The sequence below is a fragment of the Manis pentadactyla genome, chromosome 9 (genome assembly GCF_030020395.1).
Source record: "Manis pentadactyla isolate mManPen7 chromosome 9, mManPen7.hap1, whole genome shotgun sequence".
NCBI classification, from domain to species: Eukaryota; Metazoa; Chordata; class Mammalia; order Pholidota; family Manidae; genus Manis; species Manis pentadactyla.
In genome coordinates, this window is record NC_080027.1 from 89,670,437 (window position 1) to 89,693,189 (window position 22,753).

At 47.7% G+C, this 22,753-nt stretch overlaps 2 protein-coding genes across 7 annotated transcripts; both read left to right on the forward strand.

Annotated features, from left to right (window-relative positions):
- Nucleotides 1-1,742: 1,742 nt before the first annotated feature.
- PAN2 (poly(A) specific ribonuclease subunit PAN2) lies at nucleotides 1,743-14,916 on the forward strand. Of its 4 annotated transcripts, none has more exons than XM_036917547.2 (26): nucleotides 1,744-1,933; nucleotides 2,579-2,968; nucleotides 5,398-5,567; nucleotides 5,680-5,800; nucleotides 5,962-6,039; nucleotides 6,398-6,665; nucleotides 7,104-7,446; nucleotides 7,651-7,747; nucleotides 8,560-8,679; nucleotides 8,896-9,015; nucleotides 9,294-9,422; nucleotides 9,548-9,747; nucleotides 9,854-10,002; nucleotides 10,125-10,231; nucleotides 10,437-10,535; nucleotides 10,653-10,726; nucleotides 10,816-10,963; nucleotides 11,254-11,397; nucleotides 11,534-11,593; nucleotides 11,816-11,906; nucleotides 12,500-12,657; nucleotides 12,756-12,899; nucleotides 13,030-13,209; nucleotides 13,333-13,426; nucleotides 13,710-13,907; nucleotides 14,233-14,916. In XM_036917547.2, the coding sequence occupies exons 2-26, from the start codon at nucleotides 2,687-2,689 to the stop codon at nucleotides 14,265-14,267; spliced, it is 3,609 nt and encodes a 1,202-aa protein (XP_036773442.2). In that variant the 5' UTR covers nucleotides 1,744-1,933; nucleotides 2,579-2,686; the 3' UTR covers nucleotides 14,268-14,916. The 4 variants fall into 4 exon arrangements, with proteins under 4 accessions (XP_036773445.2, XP_036773442.2, XP_036773448.2 ...); XM_036917552.2 differs by having other exon boundaries at nucleotides 1,745-1,933; nucleotides 9,857-10,002; XM_036917550.2 differs by having other exon boundaries at nucleotides 1,743-2,033; nucleotides 13,710-14,916.
- Nucleotides 14,917-15,256: 340 nt separating this feature from the next.
- CNPY2 (canopy FGF signaling regulator 2) lies at nucleotides 15,257-19,413 on the forward strand. 3 transcript variants are annotated; one of them, XM_057507761.1, is made up of 6 exons: nucleotides 15,257-15,439; nucleotides 16,306-16,418; nucleotides 16,569-16,684; nucleotides 17,503-17,706; nucleotides 17,861-17,957; nucleotides 18,298-19,413. In XM_057507761.1, exons 2-6 carry the CDS (start codon nucleotides 16,331-16,333, stop codon nucleotides 18,339-18,341), a joined length of 549 nt encoding a protein of 182 aa, XP_057363744.1. In that variant the 5' UTR covers nucleotides 15,257-15,439; nucleotides 16,306-16,330; the 3' UTR covers nucleotides 18,342-19,413. The 3 variants fall into 3 exon arrangements, with proteins under 3 accessions (XP_057363744.1, XP_036773460.1, XP_057363743.1); XM_036917565.2 differs by having other exon boundaries at nucleotides 15,262-15,749; XM_057507760.1 differs by lacking the exon at nucleotides 15,257-15,439 and adding an exon at nucleotides 15,927-16,226.
- The last annotated feature ends 3,340 nt before the right edge of the window (nucleotides 19,414-22,753 follow it).

The window sequence follows — 22,753 nt, forward strand, 5'->3', positions numbered from 1 at the left end:
GGGAGCCCTAAAGGATAGGAGATGAAAGGGGAAGAGGAGGAGGAGGAAGCGGTGCCTTGGCGGATGGAGTGAGTTGGAGGCATGGGGCTCTGCTGCTTTGTTTCACTTCCTGGTGTTTCGGGAGTTGGGTAGGAAGCAAGGTTGGTGGGGTGACTGTGGGACTGTTGTGTGGCAGAACTGCTTTCAGGGCTAGATCTTGACCTGGGCTACAAGGATCCCCTGATGTCAGCAGGGCCTCAATCGTTATGCAAATCACATTCACAAGACACTCCTAAGCAGTGGAATGAATGTCTTTCCAGTCGGATGCCCCTTCTCCAGATTCAGATGAAGTTCCCTCAGGTAGCTGATGGCTAAAACATAGCCAACTGTCACTGTAGGCCAAGTCCTTGGTCTAAACACTTTTCATGTATTAATTGATTCAATTCTCAAAACAATCTATGAGGTAGATACTACTGTTATCTCCATATTACAGATGAGGAAACTGAGGTGCAGAGAAGTTACTTGCCCAAGATCACAGAGCTAAGTGGCAAGAATTCCATGTAGACAATCTGGCTTCATATCCTGCATTCTCAATCACTGCATTTTCCCGGACACTGAGCATCCTTTATAAAGTAGCTAATTTAGCCCAGGTATCTCTGGCAATCTCCCACCGTCTACGTCTCATGGGTCAGTGAAGTTTTTCTCAATTTGAGACCTCAATATGGAAATTTCTCAAAGTGTAGGAACTGTCTAGGTCTCTCAGCACCCATCTTTTTGCAAGATTTTAATTCTAGGAACCTGTGAAGTGAGATGAGTTTGAGAGACCCTCTTGAGTTTTTCTCTTGATCTATGACCTCTGACAGTCTAGGACCCCTCTAAATCCTGGAAGTCTAGATTTTGGGGTCCTTTTATCAGTCTATTTACCAGCCCTTACTGAGAGACAGAAATGCTTTAAAACTGTACCCTCCATGACAAATTTCTCCCACCAAAGGCCCACTGTGTGGCCTTTAAAAGCTGGGCTAAAGTGCCCTGGGAGACATCTCACAACCTGGCCCCATTCCAAAACAATTTAAGCGTAGAGTCAGGACCCAAGAATCCCTCATAACTGGTGACGCTGAATCTGTTGAGTTCGGGAGGGCAAATGTCTCAATTCGCCGTGCTCACACCCCTCTGAGGGATAATGTCCAGTTCCGAGAGCCAGGGGAATTTGACAGCTGAAGGGTCCTGTTCCAGGGGGATGTTACCGGGGCCTCTGGGGAAACACTCTCAGATGGGAGTTTCTGATGGATGCCTTTATATTGTAGAAGATGCAGATGCTTGGGCGGTGTTAGGAGCCTGGCTCCCGCTTCCTTTTTTCTCCTCCCATGCCTGCAAATGATAGGAAATGCCGGCGAGTTTCGGGGGCAACAGGGTCGGGGGCGGCGGAGCAGCTTACAATGGCACTGCGGAGAGGGGATGGACTGGGCCACGCTGGGAATACCCAGCAAGCGGTTCCCAGCGCTTCCCCGTTGGGGGCCCCCTCTAATCCAGGCTCCTAAAGTTTGTAGGGCGCATGAAGGTTCGTTTCCTAAACTGGGCTCTCTAATCTTGTCCAAAGAAGGGCTCAGAAAGCAGCGCCGCTCCCTAGGTAGGCACCCAGGTCTGCACGAACAGCCCGTCGGAGCGCGCTCGGCGTCGCGCACCGTCGCGCGGCCGTGGCCCAGCCCCTGCGTCTCCCGCCTCCCCGCGGAGCCGCCGACCTGGCTCCCTCGGATTGGCCGGTGAGCACAGGCCCTTCCTGGTTGGGAGTGCCGGCGCGCGGCCCGTCCTCCTTGACGCCGGAGAGTTAGGTTGAGCGAGAGGCGCGGGGAAGATTTGGGGAAACTGGAATTTCCCGCGGAGCTGACGGCGCTTGCTCTCCCCCTACTCGTTTTAATTCCACGCGCTGCAAAATATCCGCCATGGAGAAATCTTGGTAATGACCCAATCCCCGTAAGCATCCCAGGAACACATCTGACTCCTGCTTAATTCCTCCCCTTCCCGCCGCCGCCGCCGCCGCCGCCGCCGAATTATGGGTAATTGATTTCTCTGGTTCCCCAAGAGAATTCTGGGTAACTTCATTCCCATCACATCCCCCTACCCCTGCCCCAATTGTGGATAACTGACCTTTCTCGTTTTCCCCCTAGAGAATCTTGGGTAACGCGGCAGAGGATTCTGGGAAACTGACTTGTCTTGTTCTCAACTCTCAACCACCCACACCCACCCCTAATTCTGGAAAAAAAGCATCTTAGCCCCCTTTACCTACCCCATAGTTGCTGCTCCATCCACAGGTGGTTCTAGAGTGAACCAGGCAAGTGAGCAGGCTTGAAGGGAGGTGAAAGGGAAGCCAAGGATTAGATAGATGGTGGGGCGGTGGGGCTTACTGAGGGCCTGGAGGAGCAAAGCAAAGAACAACACTTCTCCCATCTCAACCTCACTGCCCATCCCTTTCCTATTTCATCCCCTGCTTGTCATTCTCACATCTGTCTGCCTCAAATCCCTCCTGTGCACATAACCTAGAACACACCAAATACAAGTATCAGTGCCTACCCCTGACTCAGCTACCTCTTTCCCTTTGCAGGTTAGGATGCCCATTCTAGGCCCACTGGTGCTGTCCTATTAAAGGTCAAGTATCTGTGAAGGAGCTGTCGCAAGGGAGGGTGTGAAACAAGTCTAATCTGCTGCCATCATGAACTTCGAAGGTCTGGACCCTGGACTAGCAGAGTATGCCCCAGCCATGCATTCTGCCCTCGACCCTGTCCTGGATGCCCATCTGAACCAAAGTCTGCTACAGAATGTGGAGCTGGACCCAGAGGGAATGGCCTTGGAGGCTCTTCCCAGCCAGGAGTCAGTACACATAATGGAAGGTGTCTACTCTGAATTGCACAGTGTGGTGGCTGAAGTGGGTGTGCCTGTCTCCGTCTCCCACTTTGACTTGCACGAGGAGATGCTGTGGGTGGGATGCCATGGGGTAAGAGCTGTACCCCTTTACAAGGGCTGAAAAGAGATATTGGAAGTCTTTTATCTGGACAGTCACTTTGCAGGGAGCCAGAACTGAATTGAGGTGATGAGAGTTAGCATGGTCTCTCAGTCAAGCCAAAAGGAGGGGAGGGGAGTGGAGTGAGAAAGAAGAGTTACAGAATCCAGGGAGGAGTTACACAAAGGTATTCTTTTTCAGAAGACATCCCACTTCCACCACAATTTGCTCATTCCATGCTTTTATTGATCTTGATAACTATACCTGTCAGTCTATAGCCACCCAAATCCAGTCTCTTAATGCCCCTCCTCTTTTTTCCATTTTTATAATTATAGAATATATAGCGCATGTTTCTGCATATCTTACATGGACTCATTTTGTCTTCTCTGGCTGATTTTTAATCTGAGCAATTACCAATGTTAATTTTAAATGTATATCCATATTGCCAGTATGGTAGAGAGCCCAAAGATTTTGTAAGAAATAACACACTATCCATGCTTTACTAATTTGCCTTCCACAGAGCATGAATTTTTTTTTCAGTAGAAATGAATTTTTTGGTCATGCATGCATCTCAGTAGGCAGTGTCTACTGCTATGCTAGGTCCAGGGAATAAAGCTATAAAATGTAATCCTTGCCTTCAAGGAGTTTGCAGGTGAGAAAAAACAAGACATGAACAGATAATTTCATAGTACTTTAGAAGAAACTAAACTGTTTTATGTATTAGTTATGGATTTAGGATAAGAACTACTAAGTGCCAGTGTGGCAATATATACTGGGTGCTGGTGAGCATAGAGGAGGCTCAGAGGGCCTCCAAAAGGAAATGACATCTGAACTGAGTCTTAAGAGGTGAGTAGGAGTCAGTGAAAAGGGGAAAATTCTGTCTTGGCAAAAGCAATAGGATAAACAAAAGATTTCTGAGATATTACTCAGCATGGTGATTGCAGAGTGCTTGGACCATAAGCAATCAGGGTTTCCCTTTGTGCTGGAAGATAAAGCTGAAGAGTTAAACATTTCTTCATTCAACAAGTTTTTTTTTTTGAGCACCTACTAGGTGTCAGACCTTTCTCTGGGGTTTAGGTTTGGAATAAGCATTTAAAAAGGCAATAGAAGTACATTTATAGTCTAACAGATGTTGCTTATCCTTAGGAAAAATAAAGTGGAGCAAGGGGGTTGAGGTAATGAAGAGTGGGAGTTGTTGCAGTTTGAGATAGTTGGTCAGAAAAGGTCTCTGATAAAGTCACATTTGAATAGAGACCTGGATGCAGGCCAGGATGTCCATTCTAAGTCCTTTGGAAGGAAAGATAGGAGCCCTGCAGACATTTGGAAAGAACATTCTAGAAAATCTCATATGCTTCATTAAAAGAGTTTGGATTTGATCTTTCAGGTCCCTGAAACTTTTTATCCAGAATGACGACGTCTGGTTCACACCTTAGGTGGAGTGCTGAGGTAGCAGTATAGAGTTGGACTTTGAGGGATGGGGCAAAACTCAGTGGGAGCAGTGTAGGCTGCTGTAGCAGTGTATGTAAATAAGAAGGCCCGAGTGAAGCACTACGAATAGGTATGTGTGGGAACAGATGTGGGCAACATTCAGTAAGTAAACAAGACAAGTTGGTTAGTAGTGACAGTCTACTGGCTAGCTCATGTTATCACATGGGACACAGTTCAGAAGAAATAGGGTAGAAATGAATTTAATTTAGGATGAAATGAATTTGAGGTCCTCTTGAGACAGCTAAGGAGATGTATTTGGTTGTATAAATCTGAAGCTTAAGGCAGTGGTCTGGGCTATGGAAGGAAATTAGGATTTATCAGCCTTAAGATGGATGGTTAAAACTTTGAGAGTAGATAAGATAACTAGGAAGACAAGTAGAGTGAGAAGATAGTGGGCTGGGAATAGCCGTGTTTCAAGAGTGGTCAGAAGTGGAGCATATAAGGAGAAGGTATGAGCTAAGAGTCAGGAGAGAAACCAGGAGTAAATGACATCATAGCAGCCAAGGGTGGCATCAGTTTCACATTCTCTCTATTCCAGCCTGTGACCAATAGTTCACATCTCCCAAATGGCTGGTAGAGATTAAGACTTGACTGTGGAACATAAGCAAGGCAGTCGGCCAGTGGAGGATCGGACCCACATCCCTGACCTTCTGAACACTGTTCTAACCAGCTGAACCATACCCTGTTCAGCAGGGTCATTGTGAGGGTAAAATGAAGTAGAGTCTACAAAGTACTTTGTGAAGCATTAAACAGATGTTAGATGGTACCATCAATGCCTTTGTTTCTAAGGTTCGTCCCCAGCCTTGTGCCTTTGTCACTGCTAGCCAGAAAGGCCAGGCAGTGAAGAAAAGCTGAGCAGCGCCCAGCTATGCCCTGTATCTGGGGTGGCCTGGGCCCCCTGTTCAGGGTGTTTCTCGGCTTTCTGTCCTCTACAGGGCCATGCCACTTCGTTTTTTGGCCCTGCCTTGGAGCGTTACTCATCCTTTCAGGTCAATGGCAGTGATGATATTCGGCAGATACAGAGCCTGGAGAATGGTATCCTTTTTCTCACCAAGAACAACCTCAAGTATATGGCCCGTGGGGGCCTCATTATGTTTGACTACCTGTAAGTGGCTTCTCAGCTTTGGACTGGGAAGGAGGGTCTCTCATACAGTGGGAAGGCTGAAGAATGGGAAGCTCTCAAGGTTCTGGCTTCTTAGCCTTTCCCGCCCACACAGGCTGGAGGACAGTGAGGACATGCACAGTCTCCTGCTGACCAAGAGCAGCACTCTGCTTGTTGCTGGGCTGCAGAGCCACATTTTGGAAATTGACCTTAACACTGTCCAGGAGACTCAGAAGGTACAAGCCTGGGGCAGGAAAGACCCAGGCAGGGCCTGAGTGTTATTGGGTTCAGGATATACCTGGGCTGGGAAAGTGCTTGAGATGTGTGCGTGACCCTTCTGTCCCTTTGGTCTGTGGGGAGAGTGGCTCCCAGTATTTTCTCCCACTTCCTTCCCCAGTATGCAGTCGAGACTCCTGGAGTCACTGTCATGAGGCAGACAAATCGCTTCTTCTTCTGTGGCCACACATCTGGCAAGGTGGCTAAGTTCCACTTTTCCTCCCACCACAGGGCCCTGTGTCACCAGATAGGGGATTGGGCTCTGCCTTCCCTTCGATTCTGGGGCTGTAGTTGGAGGGATGGGAGGAATGAATCTGTTCCTACTCAGCTGTATTATACTATGAGATGACCTCTCAACCTGATGGTTTTTGTCATAACTAAGCACCTTAGAGGCAAAAGGGTGAAAAGTCCTCCTTGGGGTCCCTTCCAGCTCTTGGTTTCTGTTTGCCTTAATCTAGAGCCTTAGTTCTTGTGGTAGGGGCTCCACAGGGTTAGGGAGGTGACAGGTTCTCTTCCTGATAGAACAGCCTTGGCAGGTAACCAGCCTTTCTCTTCAGGTTTCCCTGCGAGACCTCCGTACCTTTAAGGTGGAGCATGAGTTTGATGCTTTCTCAGGGAGTCTCTCGGATTTTGATGTGCATGGCAACCTGCTGGCTGCCTGTGGCTTCTCGAGCCGCCTCACTGGCCTGGCCTGTGACCGTTTCCTCAAGGTGTATGATCTGCGCATGATGCGCGCCATCACCCCACTTCAGGTGCATGTGGATCCTGCCTTCTTGCGCTTCATACCCACATATACTTCTCGTCTTGCTATCATCTCCCAGTCAGGTATGCAGAGGGTACAGGAAGGGGCAGGAGGGGCCAATATGTGAAGGGGAATTAGGCCCAGAAGGAGTACCCTCCCAGGAGCTGCTTTGTTGGGGAGGAAAGTAACCTTTCAGTGAGGCCTCAGAGTCTCACTTAAGTTTGGTAGGAGATTAGAGCTGCTGTTTTCTCCCTGAGTGTAAAGAACACAGAAATAAAGGTAGAGGGGACAAAACAACTTTAGAACTGTGTTGCTGGGTGGCAGCCTCCCTGTGGTCTATGGGAAGGTAACAGGTGTCCTTCTATCTGTAGGCATGGGTTTGGGGCCCATTTTTCCTTGATACCAAGGGAATGAGGGTAGGAGCAAAATACACAGGCCTGGTGTGACACCTGTGAAAAGAACCTTAAAGGATGGCTCCCCTTCGACTTTCAGGGCTCAGTAGGCTTCCTTCTCTTCCCTAGGGCAGTGCCAGTTTTGTGAGCCCACAGGCCTGGCCAACCCAGCAGACATCTTCCATGTGAATCCTGTGGGGCCTCTGCTCATGACGTTTGATGTATCAGCCAGCAAGCAGGCCTTGGCCTTTGGGGATTCTGAGGGCTGTGTGCACCTCTGGACTGATTCCCCTGAGCCTTCCTTCAACCCCTACTCCCGAGAGACCGAGTTTGCTTTGCCCTGTCTCGTGGACTCACTGCCGCCTCTGGACTGGAGCCAGGACTTGCTGCCTCTTTCCCTCGTCCCCGTCCCACTCACCACTGATACACTGCTCTCTGACTGGCCTGCTGCCAACTCCTCTCCAGCGCCCAGGTTGTACCTACTATGTGGGCCGAAGGGAGTGGGGGAGAAAGGACCAAGATTACCAGGAATCTCACAAGCCCTGTGATGATTCCCCTTCTTTCCCGGTTTTTGTTTACCTTCAGTGTTTTCCTTTGCTCTGGCCTGGTGGGGATTGGGAATTAGATGGGCAGACACACAACCCTCATGCCCTAAAGCCATATATCCTACTTATAGGCGAGCACCCCCTGTAGACGCGGAGATTCTGCGCACGATGAAGAAGGTGGGCTTCATTGGCTATGCGCCCAACCCCCGCACCAAGCTGCGCAATCAGGTGTGTTCAAAGTGGAGAGGGTCAGCCTCCACCCCAGTGCACTGGCCACTCTCCTGGCTTGTTCTTTCACAGCGGTCTTTGTTTTTAGTCAGTCAGTAAAGGTTTCTTGAGGCCTACTGAACTGAAGGCACTATGCTGGGTGTTAGGGAGGATTCAGAGACATGGATGATGAGGTCCTTGCTTTTAAGAATTTCAGTGTTTCATTGGCGAAAGTAAGGCCATAACAAAAGGTATTTCTGTTCTGTTGTTAAAGGAAGAAAGAGTGATATAAGCATTCAGTGCCAGGGCTATTTGGAGGGAAAGTGTCCCTTTGGACTAGAGTGGTCAGGGAAGGCATACTGAAAGAAGCAGATACTGACTGGGAAGGTGGGAGACAGGTCAGCAGATAGCAATGGGGGCATAAGCAAGATGAGAGATCTGTGTTAGTAATGGGCTCAAGAAACATGACTGCAAAAGGTACTTGTGATGGGGACAGAGATTACCCAGCCTGGCTCTAGTCTGGTTGTGCAGCCTTAAATACTAGTGTGTAATGGAAGAAGGGTGCACTGAATGGGGCATCTGGGAGGTTAGTTGGTAGCGATATGCTGGACAGAGCGAATGTGGGAGTCCAGCAATGCAAGCCTTCACAGTTGTCCAGTTGTGGTGAGGTAAGGTAATGGCAGTGGGAATAAAAAGGAATCAGTGGATGCTGAAAATCTCATGAAATCAGAAGGTTCAGGCTTGGTGACTGTTTTTCACTGTTGGGATAAAGGTGGGCAAAAACAAAACCTGATTAAGACTCCAATAATGTTACCTCTTTTTAAAAATCCTAGATTCCTTACCGACTCAAAGAGTCAGAGAGTGAATTTGACAGCTTCAGCCAGGTCACTGAGTCACTCATAGGGCGTGAAGAGGAGCCACATCTCCACATGGTCTCCAAGAAATACCGCAAGGTGCTGGGGGTACCAAGGAGGGAGCCCTCTGGGATATGAGGAAAAGTTCCCTGGGAAGAGGGTTGTCACATAAGAAAGGACTGAAGAACTCAGTTGAGAAGCCTTCATCTACCACCCTGGACTCAAGAGGGAGGTTTTGGGGAAGGATGTGGCTACTGTGAAGATTTAGGGGACTCTGAGGATATCTTCGTCTTGCTCAGACTGTTTCTGCTTCAGGTGACTATCAAATACTCCAAGCTAGGGCTGGAGGACTTTGACTTCAAACACTACAATAAGACCCTGTTTGCTGGATTAGAGCCCCACATCCCCAATGCCTACTGTAATTGCATGATTCAGGTAAGGGGGAGTCTTCTGCTACGTGAATGGGTCTAGTGCCTTCCCTCTTCTCTGTGGCCCCACAATCCCTACTCTTTCCCCAGATCTCTCCAACCAAGCCCGCTTTACCATGGCCTTCTCTGCCATTCTTTCTTACTCCACAGCCTTCAAGGCTCCTCTGTGAGCACCACTCTTCAGTGGACTCCTTTGTACCGTTCTCCCCTTCGCTTACTCAACCTTCCTGTCTCTCTTCCTCCCACACCAGTTGCCTACAGCAGTTCTCCTGCTCTCCCTGCCAGGTGCTGTATTTCTTGGAGCCCGTTCGCTGTCTAATCCAGAGCCACTTGTGCCAGAAAGAGTTCTGCCTGGCATGTGAGCTGGGCTTCCTCTTCCACATGTTGGACCTCTCCCGTGGTGACCCTTGTCAGGTCAGTGCCTGGAGACCTGGCTAATAAAAGGGGATGAGAGATGGATATAGGCAGGGATGTTGCTGTGCAAACAGCCACAAAAGAGAAAATAACCCCTTTCCACCAACACACTTCCTGGATTCTAGGGCAGTAATTTTCTTCGGGCGTTCCGCACCATTCCTGAGGCCTCAGCCCTTGGTCTGATTCTGGCCGACTCAGATGAGGCATCAGGCAAGGGCAATCTGGCCAGGCTCATTCAGAGGTGGAATCGCTTCATTCTCACTCAGCTGCATCAGGATATGCAGGAGCTGGAAGTACCGCAGGCTTATCGAGGTGCTGGTGGCAGGTATGGAGCTCGGACAGGAATAGTTAAAGCCATCCTGAGAGACCCCTCTGTGATTAAAAAGATGTCCTAACTCTCAGTGTATATGTACCATCCTCCCTGCTCTTAGCAGCTTTTGCTCCTCGGGGGACTCTGTCATTGGGCAGCTGTTCAGCTGTGAGATGGAAAACTGCAGCCTGTGCCGCTGTGGCAGTGAGACTGTGCGGGCCTCCTCCACCCTGCTCTTTACGCTTTCCTACCCTGAGGGCAGCAACAATGGTATATCCGGCGGCAGGGCTGGGAAGGCGCCCCCAGACTTCCCTTGACATCTAGGAGAGGGTGTTGGAGGCTAACAATGGGTAGAACAGAGGATCTGGGGTGAACGTCCAGTTTCCCCTCAGATAAAACCGGGAAGAGCTGTGACTTTGCTCAGGTGCTGAAGCGAAGCATCTGCCTGGAGCAGAATACACAGGCCTGGTGTGACACCTGTGAAAAGTACCAGCCCACGGTGAGTGGCTGTGGCACTGGGCTTGAGTCCTGCCATGCTGGGGACTCTGCCCTGGCCTCATCTGGGGCTCCTGTGTCAGCACTGCCTCCAGGGGCTTCCAGGGAATGGGAAGGACCCCAGTGAGAGTGTACAGATCTGGGTTCTGCTGTCCTTTACAGGTTTCTTTCCCTGTAGGCTCTCTGCCATTCCTTATTTATCTTCTCAGATTCAGACCCGCAACATCCGCCATCTGCCAGATATCCTTGTCATCAACTGTGAGGTGAACAGCTCGAAAGAAGCAGACTTCTGGAGAATGCAGGCTGAAGTAAGGACTGGGGCTGGAAATAGGGCTTTAGGAGTAATTTTTGGTTTCCTCTTCTTGGTGACCTCCATATGTGATTGATTTTCTTGAGGAGCTGGGTATTTTCTCCTCTGTGTTCAGGTTGCCTTCAAGATGGCAGTGAAGCAACGTGGTGGGGAAACCTCTACAAACAAGGAGTTTGGTCTGGCTGATTGGTAGGTACTTCTCAGGAACTGCTTACTGGCTCCTCTTGTCACTGGCTAGATTTCCTCAGAACAGATTTCTGATTTTCCTGTTCTGGTAGGAAGGAACTAGGGCATCCAGAGGGCGTGCTGATGTGTCCCTCCATTGAGGAGTTGAAGAATGTCTGGCTTCCTTTCTCCATTCGCATGAAGATGAGCAAGAGCAAAGGGCTGGATGTTTGCAATTGGACTGATGGGGATGAGATGCAGGTTGTTGAAAAACTGGGAAGAGGGTGGGGTAATCAGGGAGAGAAGGTTGGGGCAGAAGCAGAGCTAGGAGGAAGGTGGAATTTAGTACAGGAAAAAGAAAGGAAATTAAGGCCTACTATTTACCAGTTGAGAGCTTTCCCAGAGTAACTCAGTGTTGAAAGTCATAGATGGGTGAGGATGGAGGTACCCACCCTGGCTCCCCATCCCTGTACCCCAAGCTCTCTGTCCTCTGTCCCCATTCCCCCTCCTTCCCTACCCTTAAACTTAGCAGCCTGGTACCCCCCTCACAGTGGGGCCCGGCCAGGGCAGAGGAGCAGCATGGTGTCTATGTGTATGACCTGATGGCTACTGTAGTACACATCCTGGACTCACGCACAGGGGGCAGCCTGGTGGCTCACATCAAAGTTGGAGAGACCTACCACCAGTGCAAGGAGGTGAGTGGAGTCACACAGGGCAGGGACATTCCTGGAGGTGCTACAGTGGAGTCTCTGATCTGTCCTTATCTTGAGTCTGAACCAGAGTGGCCCAGCCATCATCTTGGCATCAGTCTTTCTCTGTATCTCTCCACAGGGTGTTACCCACCAGCAGTGGTATCTCTTCAATGATTTTCTTATTGAACCTATTGATAAGGTTAGTCATGATACATACCATCCCCCCTTCTCCCTTTCCCTGGCATCCTTATCTTTGGTGCCCTAGAGAATGCCAGGCAGATTCAGGAGAGAGGGTTGGGTCTTCAAGAATAAAAAGCATTAGCAGGGCTAAAAATAGCAGCTGAGTCCTGTCTTCTGTCTGCCTTGGGAAAGAGGAGAAAGGGCATATACATAGGCCAATTAAGTGCTTTTTCTTTCATAGCATGAAGCTGTGCAGTTTGACATGAACTGGAAAGTGCCTGCTATCCTTTATTACATCAAAAGGAATCTTAATTCCAAATACAATCTGAACAGTAAGTGGTACAGAGTTGGCCCAAGAGTGTGCACAGTTGAGGTTGGTTTTCAGGAAGAGATCTAGGAAAAAATCTCAATGATTAGGATCAGTAACCAATATCAATATTTCCAGGGATACTAGAGATTCCTGCTTATCAGGCCTTAACATTCAGAAGCTGGTGATACTGAGGGTGTAGCAGGGAGGAGGTGATGAGGGAGCTGATCCGAATGGCATAGGTTATGCTTTTAAATCTAATCATTCTTATCCTCAAGTAAAGATCTCTTCTGTGGAGGTGAACCCCTTAAGTACCTTTTTGGTGCATTTAATCCATAGTTTCTCTGGGACTTTATTTTTCTGATATTTTAAGCTAAAGTATGAAATGAAAATCTTATTCTTCCCTTTGTTGACTTTTGTTTTTTCTTAGCATGTTTCTTGATAATTTTCTGACTTGACCTGTTCTATCTATTCTAGTCGTCAGATAGGATCTTACTTACATGCTTTGATTATCGAGGGATCACAGTGTAGATCTGCTCTCTGGTCGGCCATCCTTGGCTCCCCTCCCCTCCACACTCCCCATCCCCAGCCATCTGTCTTCTGGATTCTCTATTCCAGTCAAGAACCCCATTGAGGCAAATGTCCTGCTGGCTGAAGCCTCTCTAGCACGGAAGCAACGGAAGACACATACCACCTTTATTCCTTTGATGCTGAATGAGATGCCACAGGTTGGGGACCTGGTGGGCCTGGATGCTGAGTTTGTCACCCTTAATGAGGTAATCAAGACGAAAAGGTGGGGTGTTGGAACATAACTCTTGAGATACTAAGAGTCCTAAGCATTTCTCTGATTTCCTTATTAACTCTTCTCACATAGGAGGAAGCAGAGTTACACAGTGATGGCACAAAGTCTACCATCAAACCAAGCCAGATGTCAGTAGCAAGGATCACATGTGTTCGGGGCCAGGGACCTAATGAGGGTATCCCCTTCATTGATGACTACATCTCTACCCAGGAGCAGGTATTGGGCTATGGAGGTATAAGTGAGACAGACCCTATGCCTATGTAGAGCACTCTGGAACCCACAAAGGAGAGGTAGAGGCAACTCTGCACCTCACTTCCTGAGCAGCTTTTCCTTTCTCTGTCCCTAGGTAGTGGATTACTTGACTCAGTACTCAGGGATAAAGCCAGGAGATCTCGATGCCAAGATCTCCTCTAAGCACCTGACAACTCTCAAGTCTACCTACCTAAAGCTTCGTTTTCTTATAGACATTGGAGTCAAGTTTGTGGGCCATGGTCTGCAGAAGGACTTCCGGGTCATCAACCTCATGGTTCGAGCAGGGCTCTTCTCAGAGTTCTTTGAACATGGGTCCCTCAGGGGTACACTGTGCTTTTGGGGAATGGGAAATCTTGGTTCCCCCACTCTCAGCCTCCCACTCTTTTATTTCTGTCAGGTACCCAAGGACCAAGTCCTTGACACGGTCTATCTGTTTCACATGCCCCGAAAACGAATGATTTCCCTACGATTCCTTGCTTGGTACTTTCTGGGTAAGTTGCTCTGCCATGTAGGGCCCTTGTGCTCATTAAGAGTAGCAGAAAGTGTTGCATAGACCAGGAGTAATAGGGAAGACCCTGAGTTAGTGGTAAGTGTTACTAGGGAACTTAATTAGCTTCAGTATCCTTCACTGCACCAGGGATGGTGTTTGACTCTTTCCTGTAAGGGCAGTCAGGTTTTTTATTGTTGTTTATTGGAAGCTGGGGATGAGAGTAGGGGATGTGTTCTTCCCTCCCTTTGCTAGGTCCCAAATTATTCCATCTCTACTTTCCGCAGACCTGAAGATTCAAGGGGAGACCCATGACAGTATTGAGGATGCCCGCACAGCCCTTCAACTCTACCGAAAGTATCTAGAACTAAGCAAAAATGGCACTGAACCTGAGTCCTTCCACAAAGTGCTCAAGGGTCTTTATGAGAAGGGCCGAAAGATGGACTGGAAGGTGCCTGAGCCAGAGGGCCAGACAAGTCCCGAGAGTAAGGCTGGGATGGGACAAGGGAAACTGGCCTGAGTGGGCTTTGACTGCATATGTGAGCATTATATCCACCCTAATAATGATGATGATGGTGTTTACATTTGTAAAGCACTTAACAGTTGACAAGGCACTTAATCCTCTGAACATTCAGTGAAACATATTATATTATTGAAATTATCCATTGGTCCTAGCCTCCTCTTGCCAATTCTAAAATATCTAGGGCCGGTCCATGACCTCTTTTCTCTTGCATTTTTCCTTCATAAGTATCCCAGGTGCTTTTTCTCTGTTCACCTAAGAGTCAGTGCCATTGGTTTTGTCTCTGACAGATGCAGCTGTCTTCTCCTCGGTGCTGGCGCTCTGACCTCACCATATCCCAACAGCTACTCCCTCTCCCTTCAGAATTCTGCAGCCCCAGAACTGGGGGATGGCTTCCCAGGTTGGCTATACTCTGTCCACTTCCAGAATTGGACCTGCTCAGGGTCTACAGATGGTGCTCTTAATAGAACTGGAATGCAGCAGAATTGTTGCAAAAGGTCTAGGAGCTAGATTCCTTTTTCATCCTTTGCAAAATAGTGGGCCAGAAACAGAGTCTAGAATTAACCCAGATGGAAAGTAATTGGTATTCCCTTAATAAATATCCTGGGTAATTAATATCCAGATAAAAAGCCCCTGGAATCAGAATTCTCAGTTCCTAAGTTGGTTAAAGACTGAAGTCCTGGACAATGATAGGATACAACAGCTCAAGACTTAGCTCAAGTCTCTGAATGCTGGAGGGATGCCTGGTCAGACCAGCAGGTAGAGTCTTGGTGGCCTAGCACACCAGTGTTGCCAATACCATCACTGCCAAAAGGGCCTTTGGGTCCTAGACAAAGCTTGGCTGCTGGCTTCATTCCAGCTGACAGCTGAGAAGCATCTGTCTTCCATCCACTTTCCTGTCCCAAGTTTTGTTATTTTTTTAAAATTTGTTTTAAACCGCATGTTTTATAAAATAAAAATATCCTTGGCTGTCATCTGTCTCATTGGAGATCAGCGAGTGTGGGGTTCTCTGATTTTAGCCCTCTTCCTCTCTTTGTGTTAGCTTTATATTACAATTGAATAAACCCTGCGGCTTTCAAATTCCCACCTGGAAATGAAGGTAAACCTCTGGAGTCCAAAGTCAAGGGTATTGGAGGAGTATAATTGTGTCTTTCCTGCCCAATATTAGCTCTTTGCTGTGGCTGCCTAGTACCCTAAAGTGGGATTCTCTGAGAACGCGCAGTTCGGTTTTCTTGTCTGTCAAAAGGAACTTGAGGAAGGCTGACGAACTACAGGCCCCAGGCCACCTTAAAGACCTGCAGGGCTAACAAAGGAGCGGTGGTGCTGCGGGGCTCCCTGGGAGGTGTAGTTCCTTGCGCGTTGAAACCGCGGCTGCTACCTCTCCGGAGGCGCGCCGTTCTATCTGAAGGTCCCCAGACAGCCACGCGCGCTCCTGGCGCTCCGTACCCGACTCCGTCCTGCGGCTGACCCCGGTGGTCACGTGGAGCCACTTACCACGCAAGTTGGGGTCCTCGCAGCCAGGGAGCAAGCCCTAAAATGCCTGTTCGCGTGAGACCTCGGTGCGGCGGGTCAGGGTCGCTCTCCGCGTGGGGCTTGCTCCGCTGCGCGTCGGTGCCCGACTTGGGCGCCTGCTGAGCGTGCGGAGCCGAGTCAGGCGGCCGCCGGGGCACCAGGGTCTGGGACGCGCCGGCGCGCTCTGGAGAGGCTCGGCAGCCCGGCTCCCCCGCAGCCGGGTGCTTGGGTCGGGGTCCGAGTGAGGCCGACGGTCTTCAGCGCCTGCGCTGCGGCGGCGGCCCCGGGAGCAGAGGTGGGAGAGATGCGGGTGGCGTTGTGGGTCGGGGATGGCCTGGGGCAAAGCCGATGACGGGGCGCGGAGACGGGGGCTGTTCCCACGAGTAGGAGCTCGTAGGCTGAGGTGGGCGCAGTGATCTCGGGAGTTGGGTCCGACCAGGCCCTAGTTAGCGAGTGCTTTAATCGCCGCCAGCCACCTCGCTGCGTCTGCGCCTCAGCTGCCCTCCTTCCGGCAGCGCCTCTGCCTGTCATCCTGCTGCACCGCAAGCCTCCGGTCCGTAGCTGCCACATACTCCTGTGAGCCGTAGGCGGCCGCCACTCACGTATCTAGGCCCTCCGCTGGCGACGTAGTGTCAGGGCTGAGCCCCAAGCCGTGAGCTCGCGCTCTCACCCATCGCCCGGGGAATCGAGTCCTTACGCGCCAGAACAGAGGATTCCATTTTTGTGCTGGCCATTTCCTGGAAAGCAGAGGCAGAGTCACACTACGGCGTTTGTAGGCCTTGGGAAGAGGGGCGGTGGGGGAGAGAAATGGAGCCTACTTTAACCTCTGCTTTACACCAATCCACACCCAGGTGGAGCAACCCCATTACGCTAAAGATGAAAGACTGGGGTTGGCTGGCCCTGCTTCTGGGGGCCCTGCTGGGAACTGTCTGGGCTCGGAGGAGCCAGGATCTGCACTGTGGAGGTAAAGGCACAAAGTGAAGACATGGGAGGAAGCGGGTGGGGAAGACAGAGCCTTGGTAAAGTATGAGGACCAAGGCCTGGGAGAAGGATGATTGGAAATCTCTGGATTGATTCCTTTCTCCCCCTTCCTGCTTTCCTCCCCTTGCACCAGCTTGCAGGGCTCTGGTGGATGAACTAGAGTGGGAAATTGCCCAGGTGGATCCCAAGAAGACCATTCAGATGGGCTCTTTCCGAATCAATCCAGATGGCAGCCAGTCAGTTGTGGAGGTAACTGTTACTGTTCCCCTAAATAAAGTAGCCCGCTCTGACTTTGAGTGAGAACTCAGCTAATTACGATGGACCTTGGTTTAATAGAAATGAAGAAAACATTAACCCAGCCTAAAAGATTGGGCTGTCTCGAGAGGCTGGGGACATACACCCTATGCATTTGCTTCCTGGATTCAAATCCTAATGCTTAATCCAGCTGTAGGAATTCTTGGCAGACAGGAAGCCCTGATCAGCCTCGTTCTCCACGTCTGTAGTCCACGTGACTCATATTTTTACTATGGCAGTATGGTGTAATGTACAAAACATTCATCCAAAAAAGAAATGGAAGGTTTTAGCTTCGTATTTAGGAAATTTTAGTTGAGTGCGTAACACACATGGACACAAAGCTGTACCTAGTGAGCTGCTAGGTAAAGAAAAGTTAAGGTTTTGTTGTTGGTGAAGTGCTTACACTAGTCCTCCAAGCCTACGCTATCTTTCTAATGCTATCCTGTCAGGGCATGTATTATTCTCATTTAATATAAAGAAAATCATTACCTTAGCTTGATAAGAATTACAGAAATTCAAAGGGAAGAGTTAACCATTGGGTAGGGTTTATCAGAGAGGTCTCTCTAATTTGGAGCTGATGACAACTGTTAAGATTGTATAATGAGGTAAAATAAGATCTATCTGAGCATTTTAGAACTGTACAAGTAAATCATACTGTTTTTAATTAGGGCTTTTTAGAATAGATTGCTTGAGATTTGGCAGGAAAAGTAAGAATATAAATTACTGATGTACAGAGGTAGAAGAGTGTAACCCAAGGCTGAGGACATTTCTAGGTGCCTTATGCTCGCTCAGAGGCCCACCTCACAGAGCTACTAGAGGAAGTATGTGACCGGATGAAGGAGTATGGGGAACAGATTGACCCTTCCACCCACCGCAAGAACTACGTGCGTGTAGTGGGCCGGAATGGAGAATCCAGTGAACTGGACCTACAAGGCATCCGAATTGATTCAGACATCAGTGGCACCCTCAAGTTTGCGGTGAGCTTTAGGAGTGGGTGGCTGGTTCTTGGGACTTAGGGGAGTTACTGGAGACCCCAAGTCGAAAGCTGAGCTAATGTCCTTGTCCTCATCTTTGGGGCGGGGGCAGAAGGCCTCTTCTTGCTGCCTTCTCATTTCTCCCTTGGGTTGGCAGTGTGAGAGCATCGTGGAGGAACATGAGGATGAACTCATTGAATTCTTTTCCCGAGAGGCTGACAATGTTAAAGACAAACTTTGTAGTAAGCGAACAGGTAAACTATTCCCACTTTACCTCCTATCCTCACAGCCCTGTAGAGCCTGGCACATTCCCTATGTGTCCCAAACCCCCCAATTTCCTGATACTAGCTTAAGTCTTGGTTCCCATTACCCATGACTAGTGACTTGACTTGTTCCTCTCCATTCTCTTCCTGTCAACTTTCAGAATTTATGGCACCCTCACCTGAGATACAGATGAGAGGATAGTGGGAGTGTTTAGTCATTTTAAAGGCATATGCCCTGAAGAGTGGTTGGTGTGTGCCATTTTGCCTTGGGGCATTTTCTTGATGATATGAGAATGGCGTTTTCCTTCAGACTGTTATGTGCTGTTTGCAGATCTGTGTGACCATGCCCTGCACATATCGCATGATGAGCTATGAACCACTGGAGCGGCCCAGACTGACGGGCTTGATGGACCACCCCCAGGAGCAGAGGAGGGTGGCAATGCCTTTTATATTACGTTTTTACTGAAATGAACTGAAAAATCATGAAGCCAAAAGTATGAACTGTGTTGTCTTTTCATGCCCAGAATTGGCCCTCACATTAGGCTTGAAAATAGGGCATTCCAGACAAAAGAAAGGAAGGAAGAGCTTTGGGAATGGCGTAGCATGAAGGTAGGAGGACCCTGAAGCTTTCATTCTTTTGTCATCTGAGACCTCTGCTGGACTCACAAATTAGATAACCACTTATTCAGTGCCTATTCAATACAGTGTGTTTAGAGTCTCAATTGTGGAGAGAAGGGAACCTGTGAATAAGCAAGAGAATATAAGTAAGTGTACGGTAGTATAGGATTCTAGAAACTGTCCATACTGATGAAAGAAGACAGAGCTTGAATTTGAAGGAAATAATGGACATGCATTATTCTTCCCTCCCTGCCCTTCCAGATGCAGGGGTCAGCAAGAGCGGACAGAAAGGGGAAAATAGATGTGATCAACTTAGCTGAAAAGGGCTTTATCAGATAGGAAAAGATGAGGTAAGGAACGTTACTTAAAGGCTTTGCTTGCTGACCTGAGCTTTTAGGTTTGATGCCAGCTGTAACATTGAAGTATGCCTTTCTCATCTCCATCACTAGCCATTGTCAATCTGGACCATAAGTCTGTCCTCATTTTCTGTACATAGGATTCTGTACTGGGGCATAGGAATGAAAACCTAAAGGATACCTTTGAGGAGCTTAACACACCTTGATCCAGAGGTATGGCTGTTTCAGGCTTTGGAATGGAACATTCCTGTCCCAGGAATGCCTCAGAATGAACACCTGAATAAACATTTAAATTAAGCATTTTAGAATCTAAAGGGAACTTGGAGATCATCTAGTTAACCTCTGCCCATTCTACAGATGAAGAAGCTGAGACCCAGAGATGCCACAGGTCTTGAAGTTCTGTATATAGTGGCAAAACTGGATCTATAAGCTAATGTTTCAAGTGATCTAATACAGCTGTAAAGTAACCTCTATTTTAAGTCTTTTCTCTTAATACCTTGTGCTAAGCCTGGCACACAGAATGAATGTGTTTGACAAAGCTTTCTTTGTCAAACAAAACACAAATCCCTATGAAATCTAACACGTGAAATGAGCTCAGAACAAGCACCCTGGTATGAGTTCACAACTGAACTCAGGATCTAGTGTTAATTCCTTCTCTCATCACTCATAAGAAATGCTGTATCCTGTCAAATCAGTTTTCCAGGCATGCTGTTACCAACCTTTTTTTTCTTCTGTAATGCACATGAATAATGTTCACATGCTTCACACCCCTGTAAGTATACCCAGGATTCTGTCCATTGCCTGCCTGATGTCTAAAAACGTTTTACTTTTCCATCAGAAAGCTTTCAGAAGTGTGAGAATATTTTTATAGGGAACTTGCAACTGTTTTAATTTACAAAAAAGCAAGTTGTTCACAAATTTTAATAAATATAATGTTAATTGGTAACAAATTACTTGTGATACACTGCATGCTAGTTTGTCAAGGTACAGCTATTCAGCTACCAAGAACTCTCCAGCTGGAGAGTCTGCCATTGAAGGGTGAACATTATTGTCCTTGACTTGATCTTCAAAAGGTTAAGAGGATATACTTTGCACATCTCTTAATTCCTATCAGAGGTTACCACAGGAAGCCATAAATTTACCTAAATCCTTTTGGAGGCTCACTATAACAAATTACTCTAGCCTAGTATTTAGAAGAGCATATACTCAACTTTGCATATCTGTTTCTATCTTAAGCTTTAGATGCCTTCTAAATGAGTTTATCAGTAAACTATTAGAACTTAGAGATTCCCAAAGACAGTGTTAAATGAGATCTGATGTGACTTAGGAAAATTTGTTATGTGAAAATCTAGTCCTTTAAAAATAAGTTTCAGACAATTTTTGCTGTTAAAAGGATTCAGAGCCAGGACAAGATTCCTTTAAATACAGGACAGGGATGAATAGCAAAGGAGAGGGAACTAGTATATATTGAATACTCGAAACAAACACATGTACATTCTTATTTAATCTTTACAACTCTTAAGAAATAGGTGATTTTCCCATTTTATAGATGAAGAGGTTGTATCTTGCTATTCAGCAGGGAGCCAAGGCTTCAAACCTAGTGATCATTTTCTCCCTTGGCCAATGGTCTTTCTGCTGTACCTTCCTCCCTGTAGTAGAGTCTCCATGTAGTTGCCAGTGACTGTGTAAAGTAGTTTTATTTGGGAACGACTTCCAAGTTTGAACATATGTCCTCTGATTCTAATAATCCATAGTGAAAAAGCTCTGTATCCTCTTCTCAGCCATTTTTCCAGACTGGTTATTCCTCATAACAAGCTCCTTCTATCCACTGGTCATTTTAGGTACTATATGTTCATCTTTCTTACCTGTATGTGTTCTGGGAGGGTCACCATTTATCATGTATATCAGGTATGGATGTACAAAGGTTTTACAGATGAGTATGACTATAGTTACTTATCTTATAAAATATTTTTAAATACAACAACACATTGAGCTCACGTGCCCAGAAGACAGTTAACAAGGACCCAAGAATCCCTTTCTTGAGTTGCAGCTGATAATTCATAGTCAATAAACAACACAGAAGTTAAGACACATCTGGAGTGAGGCCAACCTAGGTCTGAATTCTAGCAATGCCATTGACTGGCTCTGAACAGGAAACATCTAAACCTTGGTTTCCTCCTCTCATTACCTACATCCCCCAGAGTTGTTGTGAGGATTAGTTGAGATAATGCATGTACCACATTTAGATAGTATCCAGGTAAATTTTAGCTCTTACTCATCAAATACAGGTGTTTGGTTTTACTGTTTCAAGTTTAGGCTGCGCTCTTCCACTTGTCCTTGGCCACCAGGGGGCACCATTGCCTGTGTCCATTTTAAAGAGGTCATCCCAAGGTCAAGATGACCTCAATGCTCAGCCTTCTCTACCGTGCTCCTTACAATTCTCAGGCACTTAGTTATATTTGGACCTAGAGCTCACTTGGCTGCCTTCTTCATGCCATTTTTTCTCATTTAACTTTCTTCTCACCTTCCCAGGTCCTGTCCACTTTCAGAAAGAGACTCTAAGCCAGCTCCTAGAAGATACTATTTAGTCTCTTTGATCCCTGGGTTTTCCCATTCGCCTTACAGTAGTGGATGTGAGGAATGAACAACTTCAAAACAAGTCCATAAAATGCTCATGATACTAGGCTCTAAGTCAAGAGGCTTACAGCATTACTGTTCCTCACCCTCCAATCACTAGAGCTTCAAAACAGACTACCTTTAAGACTACTCAATAATTATCCCCTTGGTAGTCTCATCCTGAGACTTGCTCCTGCCTTTTGGGTCACTGTGGTTCAGTCCTCTGGTCTGCTGGTTGGTCTCTGTGGATAATTAACCAGAATAAAGAAACCAGGACAGACTGTTCTAGGGTTAAGAGAAAATCCTTTGTGAGATGCTAAATTGGGAGCAAGTATTGATCAATAGAGCTTTGAAGGCCCCAAGGAGGTAGCTGGGGTCAGTGCTCATCTGGGGTACTGACTGGCTTCTCTTTATGAAGTTCTTTCCTAAGACCTACCTATCTGATCCCCAAGCCAGAGGAGGAGTGGTTGACAGGTGTAATGCCAGGTATGAGGAAACTTGGGGAAAGAAAATGGTGGTTTTCTCTTTTTTTTTTTCCAAGTTCAAGCTGTAAACCAGGTCTATCTAAACCTGGCTTAGATGGTACTGAGACCTCTGAACCTTGTTGTTACTGCAGAGGAGATAAAAGGACTGTTCACTTGGGACTTGGGGTTTGTAGATAAGGTACCCTGATCTTTGGGTCAGTTCCCCTCTGGCCCTTGGGTCAATAACAATGATAGGCTCAGGGAGGCAGCAAGGTCCTGAGGTTTTGTCTACCCACAGGAGTGAGTCAATAGTGGCAAGGTCACTTTAGTACCTTAAGCACTGGAGTTCAGTCCTCTGGGAACTTAATAGTCTCTGGGAAGCACAGAATAAGAGTGTACAGAAGATAGCCAAGTAGGGGAAGGGAACTAGAGGCCCTTTCGGAGCTGACCGGAATGATGTGACAAAAAGGGAGGGTACCTAATGCCTGATTTTGGATGAGAGATTGTCTGCATTTCCTTATCTTGTGAACAGATGTTGGGTAGGTTGGCTGTGTGGGGTTATGTGACTGAAGTAATGTGAGACTAATGCCCAGGACCCAGAGGCTCTGGCCTGCGCTGGAAGCTTTCATATTAAGGGGAAGTTTGTACGACTTGGAGTTCCTCGCACTAGATAGAGAATTGACAGCCCACAAAGAGCAGTTTGTGGATATATTCAGGATACTGAGTGGATATT